The sequence below is a fragment of the Podarcis erhardii genome (assembly GCF_964252035.2).
Source record: "Podarcis erhardii genome assembly, chromosome: 5".
Lineage (NCBI taxonomy): Eukaryota > Metazoa > Chordata > Lepidosauria > Squamata > Lacertidae > Podarcis > Podarcis erhardii.
Window position 1 is genome coordinate 77,514,966 of NC_138509.1, and position 23,033 is coordinate 77,537,998.

At 40.1% G+C, this 23,033-nt stretch overlaps 2 protein-coding genes across 10 annotated transcripts in view; one reads left to right on the forward strand and one right to left on the reverse strand.

Annotated features, from left to right (window-relative positions):
* Positions 1-23,033, forward strand: part of MED12L (mediator complex subunit 12L) — a 178,267-nt gene that overhangs the window by 106,371 nt on the left and 48,863 nt on the right. For 3 of the 6 annotated variants that reach the window (XM_081862060.1, XM_081862061.1, XM_081862064.1), the window contains 7 exons: positions 7,686-7,833; positions 8,284-8,435; positions 10,308-10,451; positions 12,790-12,953; positions 14,600-14,731; positions 20,490-20,717; positions 21,502-21,643. In XM_081862060.1, coding sequence (XP_081718186.1) covers positions 7,686-7,833; positions 8,284-8,435; positions 10,308-10,451; positions 12,790-12,953; positions 14,600-14,731; positions 20,490-20,717; positions 21,502-21,643 — 1,110 coding nt within the window. The remainder of the gene's footprint in view (positions 1-7,685; positions 7,834-8,283; positions 8,436-10,307; positions 10,452-12,789; positions 12,954-14,599; positions 14,732-20,489; positions 20,718-21,501; positions 21,644-23,033) is intronic. The other 3 variants (XM_081862062.1, XM_081862063.1, XM_081862065.1) reach the window with 1 other exon arrangement.
* P2RY12 (purinergic receptor P2Y12) lies at positions 152-22,370 on the reverse strand. 4 transcript variants are annotated; one of them, XM_081862741.1, is made up of 4 exons: positions 17,166-17,244; positions 13,645-13,744; positions 5,261-5,753; positions 152-1,444 (listed from the first exon to the last, which is right to left on the reverse strand). In XM_081862741.1, exons 3-4 carry the CDS (start codon positions 5,384-5,386, stop codon positions 425-427), a joined length of 1,146 nt encoding a protein of 381 aa, XP_081718867.1. In that variant the 5' UTR covers positions 5,387-5,753; positions 13,645-13,744; positions 17,166-17,244; the 3' UTR covers positions 152-424. The 4 variants fall into 4 exon arrangements, with proteins under 4 accessions (XP_081718867.1, XP_081718869.1, XP_081718866.1 ...); XM_081862743.1 differs by lacking the exons at positions 13,645-13,744; positions 17,166-17,244 and adding an exon at positions 22,355-22,370; XM_081862740.1 differs by lacking the exon at positions 13,645-13,744 and having other exon boundaries at positions 17,166-17,226.

The following is a 23,033-nucleotide window of genomic DNA, read 5'->3' on the forward strand; positions in this document are numbered from 1 at the left end:
CTTTACCGACTTAGGGTGCAATCAACAATTGTCCTTCCCACTTCGCCATTGCAGGCTGCTGAATCCCCGTAAACCTTGGGGACTGGATCTGAAGCAACCCATTGAATGTGTAACTATTAATGACATTACCAGACTTCGGAGAGTACACAACTGTGTTTTTATGAATATTGATTTATTTTGTGCACTTTTAGTATTAGAAATGCTTCTACCAACTCATCCAGTTTTATTTTCAGTGTCCCGTAGCTATATTAAACAGGAAAAGGCAGGAGATGTTCTCATTCAGCAGCTTGTTGTTAGTATCACAGACTACACGTGATTCATGATTTCAGTAGAAGCACAAACCCCGATTCACTTCTAAAGCTAATGTGTGTATTGAAGAGCGTGCTAAACAGCCTTGGCTGTATTATATGGAATTCTTGTTGGTCTACATTGGTGTCGTTTCATCATCAGTAGTTTCTGTACTTCGATCTTGTCTTGTTTTGGTTGCACATTTCCACAGTACATTTAGGAGAGACTTTCTGAAGGATTTACAGAGGGCAAAATATATGAATGGATCTAGGCACGCATTCAGGGAAGTCAGCCATAAGGTGCTCTCTTTTATGTAATACAGTGTGTTCTGGGTGGAGCACCGAAAAACATCTCTTGTTTGGCTTAAAGTATAAGGAATTCTGGCAAAATGGAATGGCACAAAGCAAATGAAAAACACACCAATTATGATGAAAACTTTGATATTTACAGACTTTTTGTTTGCTTGCCCGGTGCGTCTTGTCCTTTGATAGGATTTGTAGAGTTCTTTCGTTATCAGTGTGTAGCATACGACAATGATGACCAAATTAACCCAGAAGATAAACTGGCAGACATAGTTAACAATTTCATGCCACAGTAGCCCAAAGTCAGACTTCAGGTCAGCGCATTTCTTCACGTTCTCGCGTGTTGGCTTCTTGTCTGTCAGAATCATGTTTGGAAGCGACAGAGAGAACATAAATATCCAGATAACTGCGGACAGAATCTTAGCTCCTGATAAATTCCTGGTGCTGGATGACTTGAAGGGCCTGGCAGTTTTCAAATAGCGATCAATGGTTATAAGGCCCAAGAAAATAATGCTGATGTACATGGTAAAGTAAAATATTACCTGAGTCACCTTGCAAACAAACCCTCTTAATTCCCAGGACACCAGGTTTGCATCGCTGAGAATTTTGAACGGAAATGTTAGGATCATGAGGATGTCAGAAATGACTGTGTTCTTGAGAAAGATGATAAAATTTGACTTGCTGGATATTTGGAAAAAGACTCCCATGGCCAGTCCGTTCATAATGATACCCACAAGGAAGATAAAAGTGTACAACAAGGGAAAAAGAACTTGATTCATCCTGTTGGTGGTGCTGCAGTTGCTGAAGTTTCCAGGAGGACTGTACTCTGGTTTCATTTGGGCTTTATTTTCTTCCTACCAAAGCAAAAGGAGCAGATAAGTCACATTATTTCACCAAATGTTATTTTCTTCAGTGGAACTTAATAAATGTGGACAACCTTTTAAGCACAAAAAAACCCCTGTTATGACGTAGAGAACACAGACATCCTGCATGCTTAAGTAAACATAACAGAGAAACTTCATATCTGTTATGTATAAACATGGCAGGTACCTTCTAGCTTTTTCACATTGTGTTCACATTTCCAAAACTGGTCTCAGCAACCCAAGCATCAAGGTGGAATCTATTCTTTCAGGAAGATTCACTGGCCTACGTACACGCCAGCTTTCCACTGTATCAAAGCAGGCTAAGTCCCTGCTTGCAGATAGGTCCCCCACTCCAAATAGCACACTATTTTGAGCCATGGGAGACTGTGTACCTTCTCATGTGCATCTAAACGATACAAGATGTGCTAATGTTAAGTTCCTTTATAATAAGGTGATGTCTTCCCCACATTCAATTGTGGAAGTGTAGACTTTAAGTAGGAACTCCGTCCAGGATGAGGTGCAGACTTTATCATCAGTTCCTGATGTGTCTTAGGAACTGGGCTAAAACTGGTCCAAATCCTTAAGGAGTCAGAACCGAAATGGATGAAAATCATATGGTGATGTAAACCACACAAGGTGATGTTAAGCTAGACCTTTCCTCCCCCACTTTCACTTTTTCTTGTGTAAGTCTTAGTGGAAAGTATTGTATTTTTCCGTCTATAAGACGCCCCCATGTATAAGACACCCCCTAATTTTTGACATTATTTTTAAGGGAAAAAACTTAGTCTTATACACAGGAAAATACGGTATATTTCCAAGAGTGCTGTGCTATCGCTGGCCAGCTTTTCTGTATATTGCTGGGGCCACCTTGTGGTTGATGCTAAATAAGAACACACGCATCTCTTACTGGAATGACAGATCTGGTGCACACATTGATGTATTTATTTCCAAATGAAGTTTAGTCTTTAATTCCCCTCCTTGGCTTTATATTATTGGACTTACTTTCTACTGAATTGATTGGAGGAGAGCAATATTTGTTTACTAGGCTATACAACATATGTCCTTTGGGTGATTCACAAGAAAGAAAATAATAAAACATTTAACTACAATAATTTGTAAACAAATGGTAGCATAAAACTTGTTAACCTGCAGACAAAGAGGTAAAACCAGTCACACATCAGACTTAAAAGCTCAGATTTTAAGTCACAAACAATTTTAAAGGCCCAGTCAATTCTATACATACGTCTGTGGGAGTAACTCCTATAGAACTTGTTGTGACCGACTTCTGAGCAGGCATGTTTACATTGTGCTGCCAGTGAACCATGTTACTTGGATAAGGAAGTTGAAACCTTATATTAGACTCCTGAAATTATGGCATAAATACATTAAGTGGTTTCAGAATGTCTTAGTGTTTATATTATTTTACACTAATATTCCTATTGACTTTTTAATTTGAAAAAATGATTTGCATAATTGGTATAGAACATGAATTCTCTGACATTCCTCTTTGTTTTTAACCTAAAATAAAATGCCAAGACAAAGAAATGTAATTTGGAGTAAAATAAGCCACTGTCTCCGGTTCAGACATAATGCTATTTTTATTCCAAGCTCCAATTAGTAAACCCAAGAACAAACCTTGAATTCACATAAAAACAGTAGAAGAGACTGCTGGTTCGAGCAAATGACCCATCTAGCTCAGCATCCTGTTCTTACGGGCTCAGCAGATGCCTATGGAAAGCCTCTAAGCATGTTCTGAGCGCAGTAACACTTTCTCCCCTTGCAGTTTCCAGGAACTGGAATTCAGAAGCATAATGCCTCCAAAGAGTACAGCCATTGTGTGTTTTGTTTGCAGTGAAACAAACCTCAACCTCTAGTTTGGACATAATGCTAAGCCAGGGATTATGGCATGGTTTGTTGCCTCAACTCGAACCAAAATAGGAGCAAAATGGGAATTATCTAGGTATTTTTTGTAAACTATTAGATATGGTTCGTGGCTCATGGAGTTGGGAGCACAGAGGGCTCCACTCAACTGAGTCTTCCATGTGCATCCACTGGACACATTTTTAATGACTAAGGGTGCCTCCAGTCTGTCAGCATTTTGTGGGGTGGGGCCTGGGGTCCAGATCATACTGTAAATTTAGGTTCACTCAGTTAAAGCACTATTGTCCTAGCATAGCAGATCCATTTTTTAAAAAACACACACACACACACCCGACTTCTTGTTTGGAAACTGACTGGGAAGTGCCTTGAAAAGTGTAGGAATGATGAATGATTAATAAGACAACATGCAAGTAAACTCAGGAAAAATGCAAGATGAATGCTCATAGGCTTGCAACCGCCTCACAACAAATAATAAAAGTACAATCTAAGAATTACAAGAAAATAAGAATGAATGTTAAATCAATGAATAGGGTTTTTTGGTTTTTTTGGAGGAGCCTTAATCGTTAAGGAGATAAAGCATGTATCTATCAGAGGGTGTCCTCTATTTGAAAGCGAACAAGGTGTCGAGTCAAGGTGACAAACAAGGAAGAGAAGGGGCCTTGAAGTTGCCCAGCCACTGTTACCACCTGGATTGTGCAAGCACTCTGGTTGCAGTCTTCTCCACTGTGATGAGCTCCGTTGTATTTCTGTTCTGTGAATTCTTTCTAAGTTTGCATCTAATGAATATGAATCAGCACATGCAAATTTCGTGTGGATCTGTTTCACCTTTTGCCCTCTCTGTTGGTGATGCATTTCCTCTCTCTCTTTTTTTTGGCCACTCATAAATGTCTACTGTACTCATAGAAGAGGTTTACCCTAGGCTTTCTGATTTGCACTTTTATGTGTATTCAGAGAATGGTTCCCATCGGGAGAAGCATTTGCTTCTGAATTGTATAGGGATAGCATAGAAAAAACATAGATTTCTGCAGAAGGGCAGACCTGATTTGCAGCAGCCAGGAGTGGGTGAATAAAAAACGATACTTACCTGGAGATGTCAAAATATTTATAAAGAGATTAGCTCCATGCAACTTCACTCCTCATCTTACAGTAGCTTTATTACAAAATCTGCTCAGCACACATTTTCAAGCAGAAAACATTAGAAACCATAGAAGTGCCCAAGCTATTTTAATCTTAAGTGGAATTTTTCAAGAACAAATGAGCAGAGAAGTGGCTGTACGCATGCTTTTAGAATGTTTAGGTAAAGGTAAAGGGACCCCTGACTGTTAGGTCCAGTTGCGGAAGACTCTGGGGTTGCGGCGCTCATCTCGCTTTATTGGCCGAGGCAGCCGGCGTACAGCTTCCGGCTCATGTGGCCAGCATGACTAAGCCGCTTCTCGCGAACCAGAGCAGCGCATGGAAACACCGTTTACCTTCCCGCCGGAGCGGTTCTTATTTATCTACTTGCACTTTGACGTGCTTTCGAACTAGAATGTCTGCAACTATGTAAAAGATAGTTAATCTTTGTGGTTTTCCTCCTTTTCTGCACATCTATATAGCCTAAATAGATTACTATTTGAAACAGGAATGTTTCACGTTTGCTTTCAGCTATAAGTGCAGGTGATTGTCACATTAAATATATTTGACATCTATAAATGATAGTTGCATACTTGGCCCTCTGTAAATTCTGTGACTGGTAATTGCCTAGCATTTTACACCAAAACATGGCACACAAGCATTGTATCTTTTGTGCCTCTTTAGACACTGCAGGACTTAAAAAATATATATAGCACAATAAAGTTTGCATGAAACATAGCAGGAAAATAAGTAACTGGCTGATGTACAGAATGCAGGGGCAAATAAAAATTACAGTAGAAATTATAAAGTTACCTTGATCAGCTGCAGAAAAAAGAGATCTTGGGCTTTCTTGTTTTGGATGGTTGCATTTGCTGGAAGTGAAAGTGTGCTGTTCTCAGTTGTCTTCTCTTTTTGTCTAGGTGTGTGACTGATTGTCATGAGGCAATATTCACTTAGTAGACTTCATCAGCAAAAAAATATCCGTCCCATGCAGAAAGCAGCCCAAGCGAGTGAATCACAACAGGCAAAGAGGAAGCACTGGGCTTAAGTCCTTAGGATGCTCTCTGATTTTAAGCAGCTGGAATAGAGGCAGTTTCAAATTCCAAGTGACAGCTTCAGTTTCTTTCTCCCGAAAGGAAATATATATATATTTTTTTTAGTTAAGAAAAGAATATATATATGTTGCAAAGTACAATCCCATTATTCCAAGGTAGACACACTATGGTGCTCCCCTAGAACAGTTCTGAGATCAGCTTTAGTAGATTCTGGCATTCGCCCTCCAATGTAAATCAGCTAAGTAACAGTTCTGCAAAACAAAAAGCACACACCATAATGTAATTTAAAAGCTTTTTGGCAGGAACTAGGTTGTGCAACTTAACCACATTAACATAATAAATGTCCCTCTGATTTGTGGAAGATAAGATTACATCCCTTTCAGAATAGATGCAGTGCCATACTTTTTAAAAATAAGTATTGTTTGCCTAGGCAACAGTTGCTAGGACACTTTTTATCACTTTAAAGAGATGGTATTTCTGTAGAACTCATCCGTCCCTGTGTAAACTGAACAAGATTACTATTGATCTGCACTATGCAGAAACTAACCTCCTTAACACTTTAAAATCCTCAAGAGAAATTTACAACAGAACAGAAGTCTGGAAATGGAGAGAACCGGACACCTCTTCAGAGCCAGGGCTACCATTATTCCTCATACTTGTATCCTGTGTTTCCTCCCAGTAGGGGCACAGGGTGGCTAATGATGCAATTTAAAAAGAAAATGTTAACAGCATCATAACATCATAAACCAGTATGGCATAGAGTAGTTAAGAGTGTTGGAGACATATACAAATAAATAAAATAAATATACAAAATGGCAGTAACATCAAGAAAGTAAATCACTTTCCAAGGGGCTGGCTGTGTGGTTTTTGTTTTTGTTCAGAGTTAATGCTTAAATGAGGCTAACATGGAGGTGGGGGGAAACCGAGTGTCCTTTGAGAGGGAGTTCCACAGTTGTGGTGAGGGGCCACCACCGAGAATACCCTGTCTTGTGTCATTGCCTGCCCAACAGAAGTTACAGTCAGAATAATAAGTAGGCCATTCTCAGCAGATTTTAATAGATGGGGCAGTAGCTGGAGAAGGCAATGTCTGGCGTGTACTTGGGTTCCATGTTGTTTAGAGCTTTATGTACTAGGTCCAGAAGTTCGCAAGAAATCTGGAGTTGTGATTTGAGATCAGGCAGTGGCATTCTGCAGTAGCTGCAGTCCCACAAAGAGCAGTAATCTGTCCAGGAACATAAGACCATAAGATGAGCCTGCTGGCCCATCTATTTCCAGCATCCTTTTCCCACTGTGGCCTTTTATCTTTTATCTTCCCTGCAAATATTCCACTCATTTTTGAGAATGTCCTCTTTTGGAAATGAGATGTAACCAAGTTGGGCTTTCTTGGCCAATCCTCCAGTTACAAATAGGTGGAATTTAATAGTAGTGCAGGCCGCAACCATTTTATGCGTGTTTGATTGACACGAGACCACGCACATGCTCATCACTGCTGAACCGGAAGTGGCCTGAAAATGGCGCAGCGCGGGCTTATGCACACTCTGCCGATGTGCAAGGGGGTCAGGAACGGAACCCCCATTCAAAATTACCTCCTCCCCTGTGGTTAATTTCATGTATTGAATAGATAAAAAGAGAAGTGACTCATGAAAGGAATAGAATTCGGTTAAAGTAATGAAATGCGAAAGCAATGTGTGCATTCTGTTTGTATATGCACCTCTTTTTTATATACAAGTTTGTGTGCAGCAGTGGTGTGGTGGTTAGAAAAATGGTCTAGGACCTGGGAGACCAGGATTCAAATCCCTACTCAGCCATGAGCCTCACTGGCTGACCTTGGAGTCACTGTCACTCATCCTAACCTATATCACAGGTTTGTTGAGAGGATTAAATGGGGAGGAAGTCAACCCATTTGCTACCTTCAGCTGCTTGGAGGACAGGCAGAATATAAATGTAATAAACAAATAAATGACATTTACGCTTAGTTAAGATCTGCTTTCTCTTTATGTAAGTCCCTGAGATACACTTTTCAACGTGTTAAGCAAAGCTCCGATTTGTTTTTTCTACAGCTTTTCATCCAATGTTACCGTGTCCTACTACATTATTCTCACAATTCTTTACTAAGTTATCACTGTTTTCCGTTTCCTATCCAGCTTCCTCTTGATTTATTGTATTTTCTCTTTGATTAAAAGGATGAATCTTCAAGTCATGAATGTAACCAGCGCATGATTCTTCTTTATGGTGTTGGCAAGGAACGTGAAGAGGCAAGGCATCAGTTAAAGAAGATTACCAAAGATATCTTGAAAATCCTAAATAAGAAAAGCACTACAGAAACAAGCGGTAATTACCCGAATGCCCATTGCTGAGCTTTCATTGTCCTTTTAAAACCAGGATAGAGGGAGTTATGAGAAGCACCCTTATGAACTCTGCAGAATCATCATATCTGAATTATCCTGTTCAAGGCAGCCAAATATTTTCTGGTGTTTTTCATGTAGCATGACATATAAACCAATTAAACTATATTTATGGCTGTCTTTCATGACACATTAAACAACTTAAGTATGTATCGGTGTTAATAGCCTTCTTGATAAGAACTTGCACTCTCATGCTCAAGCTTTAGAACCAAATTAATTTGTTTGCTGTTTTTTAAAAAAATATTTAGTTTAGTTCAGTCTTCTAAAAAAACAATGACGTTCTAAATATAGAATGTGTTTGCAGTTTTCCCCTGCCAATGTTGCATGCAATGAAAATTTATGCTTTTTATTCTCAAATAAATCTTTGTTGGATTAGACTTTGCCGTAAACTGTGCAAAAAATGTTTTAGCTGGAGAAGAAGGGCAGAAAGTCAGGAAGAACAAACAGGAAACCTTTCCGACATTAGAGACTGTGTTTACAAAACTGCAACAGCTTTCATACTTCGATCAGCATCAAGTGACATGTCAGGTATTTTCCACTGTAGAAATTGCAATCTTTTCCATTTCTGTGTTGAAGTTTCAGTCGTAATATAAAGTGTGCATGAACAGGAGAAAAGTGGGGGGGGGGGAGGAGGAAGATGGAAGAGTAGAGATTTGGGGCTCATCCATATTGTTGTTTACTGTGGATGGTAAGTTTCCTGTACCTGCATTAATTATCCATTGTCCATATAAGGTTCTCCTCCAACTCGTCACTTTCCCACATTTTGTTGCCCCTCAGTCTAGATTTTCTCATAGTTGTTGGAGTGTCCATGGTATGAGAAAAATTGGATTGAGGGAGGGGAAGGTGTGTGGTGATTTGGAGGAGAACATCAAATGGACAAGAATTAATGGAGGTACAGGAAGCTTGGTATACACACGGTATGAATGGGCCCTTTGTGTGCTTACAGAAAATGCATTCCTAAAGGAATGTGTTGCAAAGAGATTCTTCAGTCTGGCTATGGAAGGGTGGGTGGGAGGGAGGAAGAAGGGGGAAGAAGTTCCAGGCTTACAGAGCAGCCTGACTAGTATCTTGCTAAATCTGTAGAGAATTCAGTCTGCAATCACATATGGTTTATTTTGCCCCAGGAATGCCTCATAGAGCCTTTTAATGACAATTCATATAATCACTATGTAAACTGTGGCTAATGGTCTCCACCACATGTCTCTTTAAGTAAGATTCCACAGCTGCTATGTTTTTAAGAATGTGTTGATACATACGTTGGCCACGTGAAAAAACAGCCAGAACCAGATTTCAAAATTCCAAAGGCTCTCGCAGGCAGGCAGTAAAAGCTGGAGGTTCTTGCCGGCATGTCAAATGAATTGGTAAAGAGATGCTGCATATTTGCAAGCTTTTATCGGGAGTTCTTCCACTATGTTTTGGCAATCAGTGTATAAATCAGAAATCTAGGCAGGCAATCTCTTATTTCAGGATTAACTGTGTTAGTCTATCTTGGAGCAGTGGTTTTCTTGGGGTGCATTGCACATTAATAACTTCCTTATGTGCACTTTGAAGTGGAGGCAAGAAAGACTGGAACAATTCTAGGATTTCACGAGGAAGACCATTAGCACTATCCTTAGCCAGCTGAAAAGTGACCTTTAGATTTCAATTAGAAATACAAACGGTCATGCAAAAGAGGTGTTCCCATTTAAGCAGGTAGCATGAAGCAGGAACCCCATTAATGAAAAGGAAAAAAGTATCCAGCCTCTTCTGGGTGGATTTCCTCGTTCTCTGACTTCCTCTGTGCTAATCTGTCACAAATTTGCAAGCTTCATTAACACTGCATTCACTAGTCAGAACAAGCAGGAGCCATCAATTACCCCAATGCTCTGGCAGATGTTGTTATTGCTCCTGCTGTGTGTGTGGGGGGGGGGGGGGAGTCCTGGAGCAGCATGCACCTGCATTCCCTCTTCACTACATCACCGGGTAGCCCCGTTAGACTGTTTTGGCAAAAATAGCGAAGGGTCTTCTGACACCTTGGATTTGGTTATGGCATAGGTTTTCGTGAACTAGATGCATGAGCTGCTACTCTCAGTTGGCAGGTGTGTGGATGGCAAATGTATGTAAAATTTCAGGTCCGTATCCAGTGGCTGTAGCTTCACTGGTGCATGCAATGGAGTTTCCTCTCCCATTCCTGTTCCTTCTACCCTCCAAAAGGTGGTCAGATCCTCTGGAGCAGATTTTGGGGACTCATGGGGGAGGACAGGATACAGAAGACTTGTTGTTGCGCTTGTTGTTTGTGGCTTTAGGGAAATGATCCAAAACAACAAATCAAATGAATGTGATTGTAGGCATGATGGTACGTCAGCTGGTGCAGTGCTTTAATTTACTGGCAGTTCCATTTTTATTTATTTTTTTAAACAGATCTCCAACAATGTTCTGGAACAGATTACTAGTTTTGCTTCAGGGACATCATATCATCTTCCATTGGCTCACCACATACAGCTTATCTTTGATCTAATGGAGCCTGCTTTAAATATCAATGGGCTTATTGACTTTGCTGTTCAGGTAATGGGACTTATTTCTTCATTTAAATTATTTCCATCCCAGCTTTAAGAGCAGCTTCAAAGTTTGTTCACAAATAAAACAATAAAAAATACAGTAATGTTCTTTAGAATGTCAGTGCAAAAAAGCCTAATCGGTTCCCCCCACCCCACAATTGGCACCAATAATAGTAAGTGCTTTGCAGTATGTAACGAAGGTAAGGTTACCAGATTTTTTTCAATGAATCTGGGGACACTTTTCAACTTCAGTGGATCTTGATAGGGGACTGATTTGTAAATCAATGAATCCAGGGATACTTTTCATCTTCAATGGATTTTGTTAGGGGACTGATTTGTGAATCCGGGGTCTGTCACCGGGAAATGGGGACGTCTGGTAACCTTAAACTAAGGCTGTGATGTTAAACACTCTTACTGGGAAGAAAAGTCTATTGAACTTATGTCTAAGTAAACATGCTCAATTTTAGGGTGTATTAATGCCTGTACTTTCAAAGCATAGTAATTTGGTTTGCAAAATTTTCATCAATAAACTACTTTAGAGTATCATTCTGTACGGTCCACACTGAAATATTAGGAATGAACTAAGGCTGCCCGAGGCAGAGAAGAAAAGTTCATACCAAACTTCTCTTGGTCAGGTTCAAACACTACCAGTGCTTTTCTTCTAGAAAAAAAAGTTGCCCATACAGCATACTCTTGAGTACCCCCAGAAAAAAAGCATTGAACACTACAGCAATAAACCCAGTAGTTCCAGCAATAATTCACCTGTAAACAGCCAGTGTGAATGCACCTAACCAGTGCCGGATTTACATATAAGCTAAACAAGTTATAGCTTAGGGCCCCACTCTCTTGGGGACCCCCCAAAAAATTAAATGAAAAAAACACCTGGATGTACATTTCTAAATAATACGATAAAAACAAATAAAATAAAACCTAGATACAGCAACAGTGTTTTGTTTTGTTTTGTTTTGTTTTGTTTTGTTTTGTTTTGTTTTGTTTTGTTTTGTTTTGTTTTGTGTTGTGTATGCTCCTATGATGTAAGTAATGGGCCCTGCCTGCTAGCCTGCTCCCTAAAATATCACTGGTTTGCTCATTTCTACATCAATTACTTTGATAAAATACATATTTTGTTATGTGCAAATGGCTTTAGGTACTTGTTAGGTCCACAAATTACCATATAGCATATATTCAACACAAAAAACAGCGAAAATTTGTTGTTGACAAAGGAAAGCTGGACATATAAAGGGGCCTCATTACCTTCAGTAGCTTAGGGCCTCATCAAATCTAAACCCAGCCCTGTGCCTAACATAACATGATATCGGTTTCCCCTTTTATGAAAAAGTACGAGAGTCAAATATGTTCGGAAATGTCAAGTGCACATACCTGATGCCAAGTAAGCCACAGAGGTGTTAGTCCACATCCCTGGCCGGCAATTGTGTGATTTGACAGAGCAGTGTAGCCATTGCTGCTTCAATAGCCCCTTTGCTTATGTGCTAAATCAGAGCAAACATCAAATCCATGGAAAACCCAAGGTTTGTTCCAATTCAGCAGTAAAGAGCAGGTTTTCCTGGGCAAGTGGAAGTCTTGTTGCTGTCACAGCATAGTGGCATGGTTGGCACATGATCTAGCAGCTCCTGTGCTTGCCCATCCCCATTCCCCAAATGCCACCAGTGGTAGCTTCTGCCCGTCCACAATTTGGGTGGGTCTGCTATGGGACTTCTCACTGGAAGGGCCTCCTCATTGATGGGAGAGCTCCTCTGGTGTCAAAAGCTGGGACACCTCTGCCTTATGCAATCCTGTCCATCATGGTGGACCAGTGATTTGGATTGCTCTGCCCATGACTCGAGTAGCAAGCAGTACAGCAATTGCAGAGCCAAACCAGTTCTTACAGTGCTTGAGCTAAGTTGTACCAACACTTTAAGGTACTTCACACTAAAATCCCTTTTGAAGAAGCTGCTATATCAAACAGCTTTCATTTATATTTTTAAAGAACTGCTTCAGATGCTATGCTTTTCTTCCATGGAGATAGACGAAGCCAAGGGTTTTTCAAGGGCAACAAAACAAAATCTCCTGCACTTCTGCAGTAACTTGTTTGAAGGCTGCTTACATTTCATTTCCTATGTTTAGGAACTTGAACCCAGGTCTAGACACAATGATTTTTATCATGATGAAAAAAGTGTTGTGCTTTTTCTATCTCCTTTCCATGTTTCTACTCCTTTACAGCAGGAAGGAGGCATCGCATCATTATATCTGCCTGTAATACTTTTTTCCTTTTATATTTTTTTGGGGGGGGCCTGGGAGGCTTATGTAACCAAGACATATATATGTATATATATATTTAATTTCAGCTGCTGAATGAGCTGAGTGTGGTGGAAGCTGAGCTTCTCTTGAAATCCTCCAGCTTGGCAGGAAGTTACACAACAGGATTGTGTGTTTGCATCGTTGCTGTCCTGAGACATTACCATGCTTGCCTCATTCTGAATCCAGACCAAACTGCTCAGGTTTTTGAAGGGTTTGTAGTGGTAATATTTTTCTAAGACTTCACAATGTTAATAGCTTTCTTACATGCTAGAATTAGTGCATTCTCAATTTGCAAACAGTGTTTAGTATTGCTTGAAAAGTCTGTGGAAAACACAAAACTTTTGTATAGCCAGGAATGCAATTGTACATTGCTGTTGCCATTATAGTAAAGAACGGGAATATACCTGATGCACCTTTATCTCTCAGCCTGCATATACATGACATTTTGTTATAGAATCAGTGAAGACTGGGGAAATTGCTTTTCGAGTGGGGTACAAATAATTATTATTATTATTATTATTATTATTAATAATAATAATAATAATAATAATAATAATAATAATAATAATAATTATACCTCGGGTTACATACGCTTCAGGTTACAGACTCCGCTAACCCAGAAATATTACCTCGGGTTAAGAACTTTGCTTCAGGATGAGAACAGAAATCGCGCTCTGGTGGTGTGGCGGCAGCAGGAGGCCCCATTAGCTAAAGTGGTACTTCAGGTTAAGAACAGTTTCAGGTTAAGAACAGACCTCCAGAACGAATTAAGTTCTTAACCCAAGGTACCACTGTATTCTACATAGTCCAAACACAACCTTGATCTAGGTTGTTCCTGCAAATCTAATTTCATTCAAAAAAATTAATAACTACAAGCACATTGCAGATTGGTTCTGCATTACGCTGCAATGTGTTCAGGTGAAAACAGATTTGGCAGTCCCAGCAATGGGTGGGCCACCTGACTAATGTGTATATGCTGTTGCCACTTCCTTCTTCATTCACCTGAGGCATGTGCAGGGAGGAAAAGGAGTAGATAACCTAATCAAGGGGAAAGTTTCTAAACATGTATCAAGTAACCACACCTAGCCTTGTGACGACAGGATCTAGAATCAATCTAGATTGAACACAGCATGTTGAGGATAAGCAGGGATGATTCCGGATTGAGAAAAATCTACATTTTTGTGGTTCAGATGGGTGGGTTAGTGTGCATGTAACCTCACCTTTCCTGAGGAGCTGGCCGTGTGCCTGCTCTGAACTCCTTTCTGTGAATGCTCTGAACTCCTTCAGGAATTCAAATGCAATTAGTAACGGGACTTATACTGGGATTTGTTGGATGAATTCATGCCATTAGGAAATTTTGATTACTGGCATTTGGATAATGGTGCTTCAGTTTATTTTCCTTAAAACTACACATCTTCAACTTATTTTTGGAAGTGGTTTAATGCTAATAGATTCCTCTGAAGGAATCTTGAGAATTGTCGTATTGTATGAGGTTGATGAGAATTGTGTGTTAAGCATGCTCATCTCCTTCCACTTAAGTACCACAATTATTAGGCTCTAGAGAGGATCAAATTAATTAAAGCCCCATGCTTATAGGTAGGAAAGTCCATGGTGCATTTTCTTCTCTTTACTAAACAATCTGAAGGACTCCCAAGTGCATTGGAAAAAAGTGATGGTGAGATAAAAGGGAAATAAAGCTCTTTATATAGGATGAGATGTAAACAGCATCCCCCTTTAGCTTGGAAGCTCAGTGATTTAGGAACACACAGTGTTAAAATTCTCAGCTCTGAAATATATGAAGGGACTATACCACTATCCCCGTCATCAACTCTGAATGATTTTCTTCTCTTTTTACAGATTATGTGGTGTTGTCAAACACGTCGTTAATCCATCAGAATGCTCTTCCCCAGAAAGATGTATTTTAGCCTATCTCTATGATCTCTACATGTCCTGTAGCCATCTCAGAAGCAAATTTGGAGATCTTTTCAGGTTGGTAGCTGCAGGCTCTTCTTTTCAAAATTTGATCTAAAAAGTTGGTGTGTATTCTTACATTAATACACATTGATATATTAATTGCTCCTTGTATTCATTCTCTGCCTTGTATACATTCTCTGCCTTCGCCTGTTTTTATTTCTGTTCCTACAAAGCAGGTTCTAGTTTGAAAACTTGAAAACTTGTTTCTACCCCTGGTTTCATCTAAGCAGTTATTTTTGATAGGCTTACTTGTAGACATGTTTGTAGATTACAATCTGGGGAGAACTTTTGTCCCCAAGCCACCCATTCATTTCCCTATTGATGCAAATTAATGTGTTTGTTTGAATTCTGTACAGTGGTACCTTGGTTCTCAAATGCCTTGGTACTCAAACAACTTGGAACCCAAGCACTGCAAACCTGGAAGTAAGTGTTCCAGTTTGCGAACTTTTTTCGGAAGCCGAATGTGCTCCGTTTTGGATGTTACACTTCCGTTTTGAGTGCCACACTTCCATTTTGAGTGTTATTCTGAGGTCTGTCTGTTTTTGCTATTTATTTTGCATTTTTGTTTTTGCAGCTCTTTTTGTTTTGCTTTTGTGACTGTGTGGAACCCAGTTCAGCTACTGATTGATTGATTGTGTGACTGCAGTACATTGTTTATTGCTTTAATTTTATGGATCAATGGTCTTGTTAGTTAGTAAAATTCATGTTAAATAGCTGTTTTAGGGGTTGTTTTTAAAAGTCTGGAACGGATTAATCCATTTTGCATTACTTTCTATGGGAAAGCGCGCCTTGGTTTTGGAACTCTTTGGTTTTGGAATGGACTTCCTGAATGGATTAAGTTTGAGAACCAAGGTACCACTGTATCTTGCTCACTGCCCCATGGACTCATATAGCCCACCCAGTCCTGAGAAAATCTGAGGCTTTTTCTCCACTTACCACCCCCAATAGAAATTGGAGGATGGCAACAAGAGAAATGGTAGACTCCCCATTTAAAAAACACTGGAACATATTTTTAGAACACAAGATCCTTGGGGAAATGAAAAAGGTTTTCATCTGGTGCCCCTAAAGACCACAATGTAGTTGCCAGGGGAGCATCTCAGTGGAGCATGCTTTGTAACAGGGGCACCACCACTGAAAAGACCCTCTCCATGGTAGCTGCCCACCTTCCCTCATTTGGCAGGTGAACATGAAGGAGGGAGGTGCAAACCCCATTCTCTTTCAGGTGCACTGAAATTGAAAACTTCCAGGATTGATTAACCATTGTTTCAATTTCATCCAAGCTGGGGAACTATGATTACTGGGATTAGAACAAGATCACACCATAAACCATAGTTTGAAGTTGATTTGAGTGTTTGGGCACAAGGCTCATTACTGTCTTGTCTTAAAAAGCCAAGATGTATTCATCCAAACCAGACCAAAACACTGTATAATGCAGTGTATTAAATTACTACAATGTTAGAAAATTATAATTTAATACCGTATTTTTTGCTCTATAAGACGCACCAGACCACAAGACGCACCTAGTTTTTGGAGGAGGAAAACAAGAAAAAAAATATTCTGAATCTCAGAAGCCAGAACAGCAAGAGGGATCGCTGTGCAGTGAAAGCAGCAATCCCTCTTGCTGTTCTAGCTTCTGGGATAGCTGCGCAGCCTGCATTCGCTCCATAAGATGCACACACATTTTCCCTTACTTTTTAGGAGGGAAAAAGTGAGTCTTATAGAGCAAAAAATACGGTAATTTAGACAGATTCTCCCCAGATGCTCCCCAGTATTGTAAAATGCCCCAACCTCTTCCTAGAAAGCAGGATTGGTACACTTTTGAAGAACAAATTTGTATATTACTGTCATGAATTTCAGTCTCAAATTTTTATTCTCTTGAATGATTTCTGTGTTTTATGCCTATTTAACTTAGAGAGTTGGTGTCTTCAGAAAGTGTGCCCATACTTAAATAGGTAGAAGTCCTGGTCTCCAAATGGTGATATTCCATAAATAGAAGAATTTATTTAGTAAAGCAAAGGCACAGAATAATTTGAGAAGTGCTTTATTTTTTTCTTGTGCTATATCTATTGCCTACTGCTATTCACTACTTGAAATAGAAGGCTTAATCCATCTTTACACTTCAAACAGCAAAAAACCTAGTGCTTTTATACTGAAGACATTTAATCTTACTGTATTTTAACTCATGTAAGAATTAATTCACTTGACTTAATTGTATGAATTTTGGCTTTGCTGCTTTGAGGAGCTGTGCCTTTAAGTTTCCAGTCAAATCATTAGAAAACTCCCGTATTATCTCTGATGAGCAATTGCAGTAGATTTGTAAGCAGAAGTACAATTTCATTCTCCCTGCTATATTAAAATAGTCAGCTTTCTAATAAGCCCATGGCTTTCCACACAGAGTAAAACATTAAATATCTTAACATTTTAAATTTATTTGAAGTTTGAGTCTTACCTATATCTTACTTCAGGCTTTTAGCCTTTCCCCTGTACAAAATGTCCCATGCAATTTACATGTAAAAAGCCTGGGACTTCCTATTTAAGCTTTGCAAATTTAACTAAACTTCCCCTTTTAAAGAATCAACTGTCTCATTTTCTGTATGAATTGTATCTTCAAAATCTTCCAGAACTTGTTGTGAAAAAAGCCCATTGTGATCCAGCAGTGTTTAGTGGCTTGCTTTTTTTTAAAAAAAAGTACTGTTGCAACGCTCTAAATTTTCCAGTATAAACAAGTTGTCTTTAAGGAGCATTAGAAGCGTTTCATAAAATCTGTGACTGAGAAAGCATGAGGGCTGTTTTGCAAGGCAAAAGCTAACAAATTTGCTATCCCTATTTAAGAAAGAATAACACTTGGCTGATGGAATTTGGAGTCCAGTATCTGGAAGGTCACGGAGTTCTCTATTCCTGATTTTTAAAAAGTGTTGTTGTTAAAGTTTTTACATCAAAATGTGGGACAATCAAATTTTAATCAATGACAAATAGGTTCCATTCCTGATTTAGACAGACACCAATTCCTGCCTTCATCTACCCATCTATCTACCCATTCATCTACTTCATCTATCTTCTGTGCCCCACAATGCAGAGAAAACATTGCTTTCAGACTTGGCTCTATCTCATCTTCCTCTTCCCTTATAATTTGCATCACTATGGCTTCTACTGCTTGTTACTTTATCTTATCTCTTCCATCCATGGAACAACTTGCTTCCACGCTGTTCTGGCCATGGGCTGGCACCTGTGGCACATAACACTTCTGTCCAGGGGGTTGACCCAGGATATTTTGCCACATGAGGCAGGACCCCCTGTGCCTCCTCACTCTGCCCCCCCCCGACGTTTGGAGACAGCCAGGTGAAGCCCCCGCACACTGCCTCACTGTGCCTCTTTGGCGGGCTGGCCCTGATTCTGTCCATTCAGCACTCTAAAAGCACATCGTGATTTCAGGTCTCGCTTGAACCAATGGTGTATCAGTAACGATATTTTAGAGGAAACTGCATATAAGCTGCTCTGAGAGACTAATCTCTGTGGAATTGGCATATATTGGTTGGAGCAAAACTCAAGTTAATTGCACCTAGGTCCTGTTGAAATAGATGGGACAAGTTAACCATGGTTTCATACTTCTTTCAATGTGTCCAAAGTGTGACTAACAGTCTGAGCCTCTGGACAATGGAAGAAAGCAACAAGGGCATCATGTACCTGGGAGCATTGTTGTTTGGTCTGTGAATATTAGTGATCACCCAGCTGCTGCTGTGGTTCGTCAAATCACTTGGATAGGGCAGTTTCATTACTGCAGTTCCATTACTGCTCCAAACCAGTAATGCCAGAACCCCCTTGATCAGGCTTCCTCAAACTCGGCCCTCCAGATGTTTCGAGACTACAATTCCCATCATCCCTGACCACTGGTCCTGCTAGCTAGGGATCATGGGACTTGTAGGCCAGAAACATCTGGAGGGCTAAGTTTGAGGAAGCCTGCCTAGATCCTATCAACAAATATGATATTGTTCAGGACTCAGCTAGACGGGTAAAGAAAAAGCGATTTATATGCGTGTATGTGCAATATACCTTTGTGCCACCGGATGGTGACGTGGAATCCCATTTCCCCCCACCTGTTTTCCCTGTTTAAATTTACAACACTTTAAACTGAAAGACTTCTTCTAGAAGTGTCTAGATTCAGCCCTAGTATTACTTTTCCCCACATCTTTTGGAGCTGTTATGCAGTATTGGTACACTGCGGGGGTTGGGGGCAGGGGTGGTAGTACAGAGGATTCTTTTTGCAAATGTACCACCAGTACTGTTTTCTCCTGTTATCAGTTTTGGAACTGGATGTTTCTGTAGTATTGGAATGCTGCTTTAGTTCAAACTCCAGTATCGTAGCACTGGCATTTTTGGAATCATAGTAATTCTTAATCTGCCTGCTTCATTTCACAAAACATTTCACATAACTTAAAGAAGGAAAAGAGCCTTGATATGTGTTTATTATGAGCATGAGGTTGGTGTCCTTCCAAGCTGAATACACCCTGAACTACCCAGTTGCAACCAACCTTTTGAATAAACACTGGACAGAGTATGTTTGTAGATTTGTCAGCTGTTAATTATTGCAGGGGCAGGTGGTCAGGATTTTTCAAGACTGGGAGGTCCAGAGGCTGAAGATTAATTTGAAACCTTGATTCATTCTCTTCTTATTCCCCCGCCCCATGCCCATCCCCCAGAGGGCTTGAAGGAAGTCTGTAAATGAGTTTCTGGGCACTGTTTTTTTAATTTAAAAAATTCTGAAATCTTGGCCAAAACCTTTCTTTTGTACATTATGTGAAGTGACATCACACATAGAATAGGGCTGTAGACTTCCAGCCCTTGACACTCAGCAGAATAATGGCTTCCTGTCTAGGGGTCCTTCCTTAAGGTACATCCTCCATCTTGTTTATTATAGATATATTATTCTGGCAGAACATCTCACATCCAGATCTTCTTGCATACTGAAAACATTATCAGAGGCTCTCCTAGTTGTGCTACTGCATACATCTGGCAACAACCAGGAAGAAGGCCTTTTCTGTGGTGGCACCAACACTCTAGAATGGTCTCACCTGAGAGGACCAACATTGTTACAGTGTCAGCATGTTAAAAACCTCCTTGTTCAGCATGGCCTTTGTTGGCTATTAATACCAGCCACTGTAGAATTTTAAGTATTTTTCACTGATGGTTTGATTAGGTTTTAATTTTAATTTGTATATTTTTGGCATTATATTTTATATTACTGTACACTGTCTTGGAATGCCTGCTCAACAGGCAGTACATAAAACATTTGATTAAATATAAAGCTTAAAGGGTAAGCACTGCTGTTGTTTTTCCTGTTACTACTAATACAAAAGTGTTTTAGAAGAGTTTTGTGGTTAATTTAGGCATAATTATATGATTTATTGCACTGATTAAAACTGAGATCCAGCTTGAGAACTATGAAGTTGTGTGAGTGATGAACTTCCAAGCATATTGAGCATCTAATCCAAGCCAAAAGATTCTGCGGTGCCCAGATTTTGCAGTTGCACTGCTGACTTCAGAATTAGGCTAATCAATTTTTCTCCCAATGTAGGTATATATCTGACTTCTTTGACAAGCCCATTCAGGTGCTTAAAATTTGAAAGCCAGTGTGCTTAGTAACCTGAGAAATATACAAAATATTGGGTAGCTATTTAACTCATATTTCAATAAACATTTGATAGGCCAAAGACAGCTGAATTCTGCAAAGTGTTTGTATTTTCCTCCCTAACTATTCCCTTTTATTTTATTTTAGTAGTGCCTGCTCAAAAGTGAAGCAAACCATCTATAGCAATGTTCAGCCCTCAAACTCCAACTTGTTATGGGATCCAGAGTTCATGTTGGATTTTATTGAGAATCCCTCAATCCACAGCCTCAATTATTCAATGTTGGGCAAGATCTTGAATGACAATCCACCTAGTCGCTATAGTTTTGTGTGTAATGCACTGATGAATGTATGCATGGGCCACCAAGATACAGGCAGGTAAGGTGACAGTGCAGAGACCAAGCTGCCTCTTTGAACATTAAATTCCCTTCCTTCCCTCTCTCCCTCCCTTCTTTTAAAAATCTTAGTGAAAAGGAAAAAAACTTGAGCTCTGCTTGCTCATGTTATGGGTTGTCTTGACTCACTAGTTGCAGACTAGTTTGGGTTAAGGAGCGTAAAGGTAAAGGGACCCCTGACCATTAGTTCTAGTCGTAGCCGACTCTGGGGTTGTGGCGCTCATCTCACTTTACTGGCTGAGGGAGCCGGTGTACAGCTTCCGGGTCATGTGGCCAGCATGACTAAGCCGCTTCTGGCAAACCAGAGCAGCACATGGAAACACCGTTTACCTTCCCGCTGGAGCGGTACCTATTTATCTACTTGCATTTTGACATGCTTTTGAACTGCTAGGTTGGCAGGAGCAGGGACCGAGCAATAGGAGCTCACCCCATCGCGGGGATTCGAACCGCTGACCCTCTGATCAGCAAGTCTTAGGCTCTGTGGTTTAGACCACAGCTCCACCCGCATCCCTTGTTAAGGAGCATACTGGTGGTCTCAATAGCTCAGTAGGTTAAAGTGTGCTGATGTAACGCCAAGGTTGCAGGTCCAATCCCTGTATACAACAGTTGCATATTCCTGCCTTGCAGGGGGGTTGGACTAGATAATCCTCAGGATCCCTTCCAACTCTACAATTTTACGATTCTATGACTACTGAAATATCTATCTATCTATCTATCTATTTATCATCATCTATTAGCATTAATTTATCTTTTCTGTTTTCTTCTAGAATCAACGACATTGCCAATTTGTGTGCAGAGTTAACCGCTTGCTGCACAGTGCTAAGCTCGGAATGGCTAGGGGTCTTGAAAGCCCTTTGCTGTTCGTCAAACCATGTCTGGGGGTTTAATGACCTTCTCTGCAGTGTGGATGTAAGTGCAGAAAATGCTTCTATCAGTAGATACCTATATCTTTACTATGGCTGGCCATCTGGAATTATCACATAACCAAGCCTTGTTTTTTTAAAATTTTGTATAGCAGATGTTTTGGTAATTTTATATTGGAAGCAAAGTAGAAACAATTCCAAGAAATAAAGGGGGAAAATATTTTGAAGAGTTATAAACTTAGTTTATAACTTAGTTATGAACAACTCATTGTATTTTCTCTTATTTCCACCTTTGTGACATTTCCACTAATGTTCATTAGAAATTCAGGAATGGATCTAATAGAATGTATGCTGGCTTCCTGCAACCCGCCTGCAACTAAGCCTCAGATTATGCAGACCAGTGGAATTTTACTATTTGAAATAAAGGGGATGACAGTCACTTTTGTCCTCTATGTGACATAAGATATTTTCTGCTCTCATACGTAACCCCCAAGGAGGCTCAGAAATAATATTTGGCCCCATGGTTTCGCCCCCTCACTAACATACGTAGTCCTGACAGCCAATGCTAAAGTGAAGCTTTAAATAAACAGCGGACCTTTTCTGGTATAATGGGCTTCTACATGCATACCCTTGTGTCTGCTTTTGATGCAATTTCTCATTGCATCTCATCATTAGTTTAAGAACTGTGGTTTAAGAACTAAGGTCAGGGATGGCTAGCCTGTTCCCCATCCCACCTCCCACCCCAAAACACCCTTACCTGCAACCTTCTGTTAGAGAGAGACTTCCTCAGATGTCCTCCTTCTCCTTTACGAAGATAACTGGGGCAGTAGGCCATGGTTCCCTGTCTTGCTACAACATGCGGCAATGAAGCTGTTTCAGTGCAGCGACGCGAGGAACATTTCTCACTGCAGTGACAACTGCATGGACTCTCTTTGTCTCACTATGCTGTGCTGTGGTTGCCTTAACTGTTGGGACATGTTGTTTCCTTCCTCCCTTTTCTTAGGTAAGGACAATACTCTTTCATTTGTTTTCAGGGCCAGCAGTACGCTGCCTAATCTGATTTCACTACCTAGCGATGTCATCAGCCTTGCTTATCTGACTAGCTGGGTTCATACAGTGGAGAAAGTACAAAATAGCACAGAAGAAACAACTCAGGATGTGTAAACACCATATATGTAAAGTTTTAAAGCACATGACAAATCCCCAAAGAATCCTGGGAACTGTAGTTTGTTAAGGGTGCTTGGAATTGTAGCTTGGTAAAGGGGAAACTGCTGTTCCCTGAATCCTTTGGGGTGAGCCATGTGCTTTACATGTATAGTAAATTAGAGTTTCCCTTGAATAACTTAATGCTATCTGGAAATCCATCTGTTACAGCCAACAAACTATGGCTTGCAATTCTGATTTGGAGGGCATGTTTGCTTGGACAGAAGTAACTA